At 40.8% G+C, this 5,107-nt stretch overlaps 1 protein-coding gene across 6 annotated transcripts in view; it reads left to right on the forward strand.

Annotated features, from left to right (window-relative positions):
* PPP3CC (protein phosphatase 3 catalytic subunit gamma) overlaps nt 1–5,107 on the forward strand; it is a 99,419-nt gene that overhangs the window by 88,818 nt on the left and 5,494 nt on the right. For 2 of the 6 annotated variants that reach the window (XM_017549710.2, XM_017549709.2), the window contains exons 11-13: nt 160–186; nt 1,076–1,157; nt 1,780–1,877. In XM_017549710.2, the coding sequence (XP_017405199.1) occupies nt 160–186; nt 1,076–1,157; nt 1,780–1,877 (207 nt within the window). Of the gene's footprint in view, nt 1–159; nt 187–1,075; nt 1,158–1,779; nt 1,878–4,356; nt 4,653–5,107 lie in introns of those variants that run through there. The other 4 variants (XM_017549708.1, XM_017549711.2, XM_037746119.1 and 1 more) reach the window with 3 other exon arrangements.

Raw genomic sequence — 5,107 nt, forward strand, 5'->3', positions numbered from 1 at the left:
TTGTATCATTATACCAAAGATGTCCCTTGTAAGATAATAGTCTGTTTCCCTCATTGCATATCACTTTGATTTTTTTCCTCTTTTCCATGTAAACTTAAATTTCTCTTCTCATATTTCTGTCTTCATCTCTTTGTTTCTTGGTGTCTCTTCTCCCTGAAGATCACTACATTGCAAGCTATCAGAAAGGTATCCGACTAAACTGTGCTAAGAGCTTAATGCTTATTCTCTGTCCCACCACAGCCTCTTGCTTAAGAGTTTTAAAATTGGTAGTTGAATAATTTCAAACAGGCATCCTCCCCTTCAGTTTAAATGTATACGTTTTCTCTGGACCTGTTGCATGATACGGCAGGGTGTTGAGGGTTGGAGATGAGGAAGGAGAGGCCATGTTTCTTTTTCTGACTTTTGACTGTAGTCCCCTGGTGCATGCTGGACCATGGCTTCCCATGTGCGGGTTATTTTCAGAATCTTAGATGAGAAAAAGTCATAAAGTCTTACATTAACTTTTTCTGTTGTTGCTTTTTAAAATAGTGCACAGTTGTCAATAGTGTTGTGAGGCAATAACTCACTAATGCAAGTGAAGATTATAGAATGAAAGCAGCCCTCACTAAGTTCAGGAGAGCTAGCAGGGTGTTGTGTTTACATACGGAAGACAGCTGCTGGAATGATCACTTGCCATTTGGCAGGCCAAACCCTGTGCCCTAAGGTGGCCCACAGCATTCTCAAAAGAGATCTTTGCTGTAGCAGCTTTCTTTGTGAGGTTTGTTTATGTGTGTGTGTTTTATATTCTTTGCTGTGTTCTACGTTTCACAACCACAAATAAGTTCCTGCCTCTCATAGATCCACCCAGCCTGTCTTTTTTGTGGCCTCTCATTTTTTACTTCATCTTTTTATTTTCTGGGTTATTTTTTCGCTTGCTCCTTAGAACTTCCTGAGATTTTTGTTTAAACAAACTTAAACCTTCATTTCTTTTGTAAAAAGCAATGTTTCTTTAGCTTAGGACACTTCATCCTGAATTTTTTAAAGGCAATCTATTAACACATTCCTTTAACTTATTATTCTCTTTGTATTCTCTAAGGAAGCACTACAGTTCGTAAGGAGATCATCAGGAATAAGATCAGAGCCATTGGGAAGATGGCACGGGTCTTTTCAATTCTTCGGTAAGGAGGTCTGTCATTACAGTGTGGATTAAAGGCATTTTGAGAGTAAATTAGAAGTCGAATTCTGAGCATTTTTTTTTCGAATTGGAATTTGGTATTGAAACTGCAGGTCTTTATATTGAGTGCAGATTGAATGGACATGTTAAAGTGACTAAAAATGTGCCAGCAGACATTCATTTGTTAGTAGCTTAGACGTTGTGAATGTAGTGGTTTAGTGTGGATTTTCCAGCCAGATTGCCTGTATTCAAATTCTGGCTCTACCTCTTCTTAGCTGTGTGATCTTGAGTTTCGTCTCTGTGCCTTAGTTTCCTTGCCTGTAAAATAGAAATAATAATAGACCCTAACCACAGGTTGTTAGGTGTATTGAATGGGATAACATATGGGAAATGTTAGAACACTGCCTGGGTGTGAAGTGCTTCTAATTGAAAAACAAAAACTGGCTGATTGTTTAAAATGAAAATATTGGCAGAAAACATCCCTTGCTTTGAGTCAGGGAAGGGTTAGGAGGTAGGAGAACTCCTGTCTTCCATCTCTGTTCTCTTTCTTCACTTCCTTCAATATCTTTGATTGCTGAGTGGTGGGCTCCCTGGCATTAACCCAGGGCTTTGGTCTTCCTTTGCAGGCAAGAAAGTGAGAGTGTGCTGACTCTGAAGGGCCTGACTCCCACAGGCACACTCCCTCTGGGTGTCCTCTCAGGAGGAAAGCAGACTATCGAGACAGGTGAGTATGAGAGCACTCCTCCGTGGAGGTGTGCTCCTGTTACCCAACAGTCAGCACACACATACAAATGGGGGCTTTCCTCTGTAAATGCCACAAGAGCAATGGTTATACCATCTGGGGGAAATAAATCTTCACTCCTGCTTCCCTCATACAGAAAACCAAATCAGAATGGCTTGTTATAACTTACATGTAAAAAGCAAAAAAAAAAAAACAGTGAAATGAGAAGAAGGCATGGAGAGTAGACACTGGGGTAGGCAGAGTCCTTAAGTAGGATGCAAAAGGTACCTTAAAAGAAAAAGCCCAGTTGAATGTCATTAAAATTAAGAACTTCTCTTCTTTTTTTTTTTGAGACGGAGTTTCACTCATGTTACCCAGGCTGGAGTGCAATGGTGCGATCTCGGCTCACTGCAACCTCCGCCTCCTGGGTTCAGGTAATTCTCCTGCCTCAGCCTCCTGAGTAGCTGGGATTACAGGCACGCACCACCATGCCCAGCTAATTTTTTGTATTTTTAGTAGAGACGGGGTTTCACCATGTTGACCAGGATGGTCTCAATCTCTTGACCTTGTGATCCACCCGCCTCGGCCTCCCAAAGTGCTGGGATTACAGGCTTGAGCCACTGCGCCCGGCCAAGAACTTCTCTTCTTAAGAATACATGATTAAGAGAGGAAAAAGGCCAGACACAAAATGGAAGAAAATTTTTGCAGCATATATGTCTGACAAAGTCCTTATATCCAGAATATATAAAGAACTATAAATCAATAGGAAAAAACAAATTTCAAAAATGATTAAAAAATGTAAACAGGCACTTCACAAAAGAGGACATCAAAGTGGCCAATAAACATATGAAAAGATCTTAATATAGTTATAGTTTTTCATCTAGGAAATAGATATTAAAACCACAGTGTGGTGGCTCATGCCTGTAATCCCAGCACTTTGGGAGGCTGAGGTGGGCAGATCCCTTGAGGCCAGGAGTTCAAGAAAAGCCTGGCCAACACAGTGAAACCCCACATCTACTAAAAATTCAAAAATTAGCTGGGCATGGTGGCACATTTCTGTAATCCCAGCTACTCAGGAGGCTGAGGCACTAGAATCACTGGAACCCGGGAGGTGGAGTTCCTGTGAGCCAAGACGGTGCCACTGTACTCCAGCCTGGGCAACAGAGCAAGACTCTGTTTTAAAAAAATAATCACAGTAGGTACCATTACATACCCACTAGAAAGGCTAAAAATTAAAAGTTTGGGCCAGAGCATGATGACTCACACCTGTAATCCCAGCACTTTAGGAGTCTGAGGTGGGAGGATCACTTCAAGCCAGGAGTTCAAGGCTACAGTAAGCTATGGGCGTGCCACTGCACTTTAGCCTGGGTAACAGGGCGAGACCCTGTCTCCAAAAAAAAAAAGAAGTCTGACAGTACCAAGTATTGGTGTGTTTGTGGAGAACTAGAACTAGGTACTTTGCTGAGAGGCTTGTAAATTGGTGCAAGCACTTTAGAAAATTATTGGGCAGGAAAGCTAAACATATGTCTACCCTGTAACCCAGCAGTTCCAGACCTGGCATATATCAAAGAGAAACTAGATATGTTCACCAAAGGATATGCATAGGAATGTTCACGGGAGCTTTATTCATAATAGCTCAAAGCTGGAAACAACCCAAATGTCCATCAATAGTAGACTACATAAATAAACTGTATTTCAAAATATAAATAAATAAGTAAACTGTATTCTATTTATACAATGGAATATACTCAGCAATAAAAAATAGCACAGTGTGGACACATGCTACAACATGGTTGAATCTCATAGGCATTACAGTGAACTGCAAAAGCCAGACAGAGAAGAGCACAGACTGTTTGATTTATATAATGTTTAAGAACTGTCGGACTAATCAGTGCAAATAAAGTGAGAATGTCACTTCCTCTGCTGGGAGAATATTGTCCCAGAAGGGCACAGAGAACATCTAGAGTGTTAGGAATGTTCTATATCACTATCAAGGTGGTAGTTATATGTATGTATACACATGTAAGAATGTATAGAGCTGTACAAATTTGTGTACATGCTATGCCTCATGTATATTTTGTACCTTACTGAAAACAATTTGGGGGTAGGGGGTTACAGTTTCTCAATCAGAGAGGGAGTTTGCCTCTTTCCCTGCAGCCATATTCTAGTCCAGTGCCACAATCACCACTTCAATCAGAGTACCAATTCTAAAAATTACCTGGGAGCTGACTTCTTAGGAAAGGGCTTTCTGGAATCCTGGAATGAAAAGATTGATGTTTGTGAGAATAAACATACAAGGGGAAGAGACTGGAGATCACGTCACTGGGTGACTAACTCTAGGTATGAAAACTGGCATTGAAGCATTAATATCTTAAACTACAGTTCACTGCTTTTTTTGCTCTCCATGTTTTGTTTAATTGTTTCTACTTAAGTTTTTTTCCCATATCGTCCTTCATCTGGCCTTTTTTCTTTTTTTTCCAAGAGACAGAGTTGCTCAGGCTAGAGGCAATGAGTATCACAGCTCACTGCAGCACCCCGTTCCTAGCCTCAAGCAGTTCCCTTGCATGAGCTTCCTGAGTGGCTGGGACTATAGGTGTGTGCCGGTGTGCCTGGCCATCCTGCCATTTAGAGGAGTCCTTTTTCTTTGATAGAAATTTCATTGCTATTGACTAATAAGGACAAACCCTTTTTTTTTTTTTGAGACAGAATCTTGCACTGTCACCCAGGCTGAAGTGCAGTGGTGCAATCTTGGCTCACCACACCCTCTGCCTCCCAAGTTCAAGCAATTCTTCTGCCTCAGCCTCCCGAGTAGCTGGGACTACAGGCGCACACCACCATGCCTGGCTAATTTTTTGTATTTTAGTAGAGACGGGGTTTCACTGTATTGCCCAGGCTGGTCTCGAACTCCCGAGCTCAGGCAGTCTGCCTGCCTTCTCCTCCCAAAGTGCTAGGATTACAGGCGTGAGCCACCACGTCCAGCCCTTTTTTTCTTCTTACAGGATTAAATTCCTCCTTCTCTTTTAAATTGAATACTGAAATATTAGAGTTCAGCTGTTTAGAAGGAAGACTGAACATTTTCTTTTTGGAAGTATAGTTTATTTTCCTAGTTCCTTTAGTTTCACAGAAAGTGTCAGCAAACTATTTCTGGTTGAATATTTTTCTCAAATAAATGTGTAGGTTTTTTTTTTTTTTTTTTTTTTTTTTTTTTTTTTTTTTTTTTTTTTTTTTTTTTT

This window comes from Cebus imitator, unplaced genomic scaffold, assembly GCF_001604975.1.
Source record: "Cebus imitator isolate Cc_AM_T3 unplaced genomic scaffold, Cebus_imitator-1.0 Scaffold221, whole genome shotgun sequence".
Classification (NCBI taxonomy): domain Eukaryota; kingdom Metazoa; phylum Chordata; class Mammalia; order Primates; family Cebidae; genus Cebus; species Cebus imitator.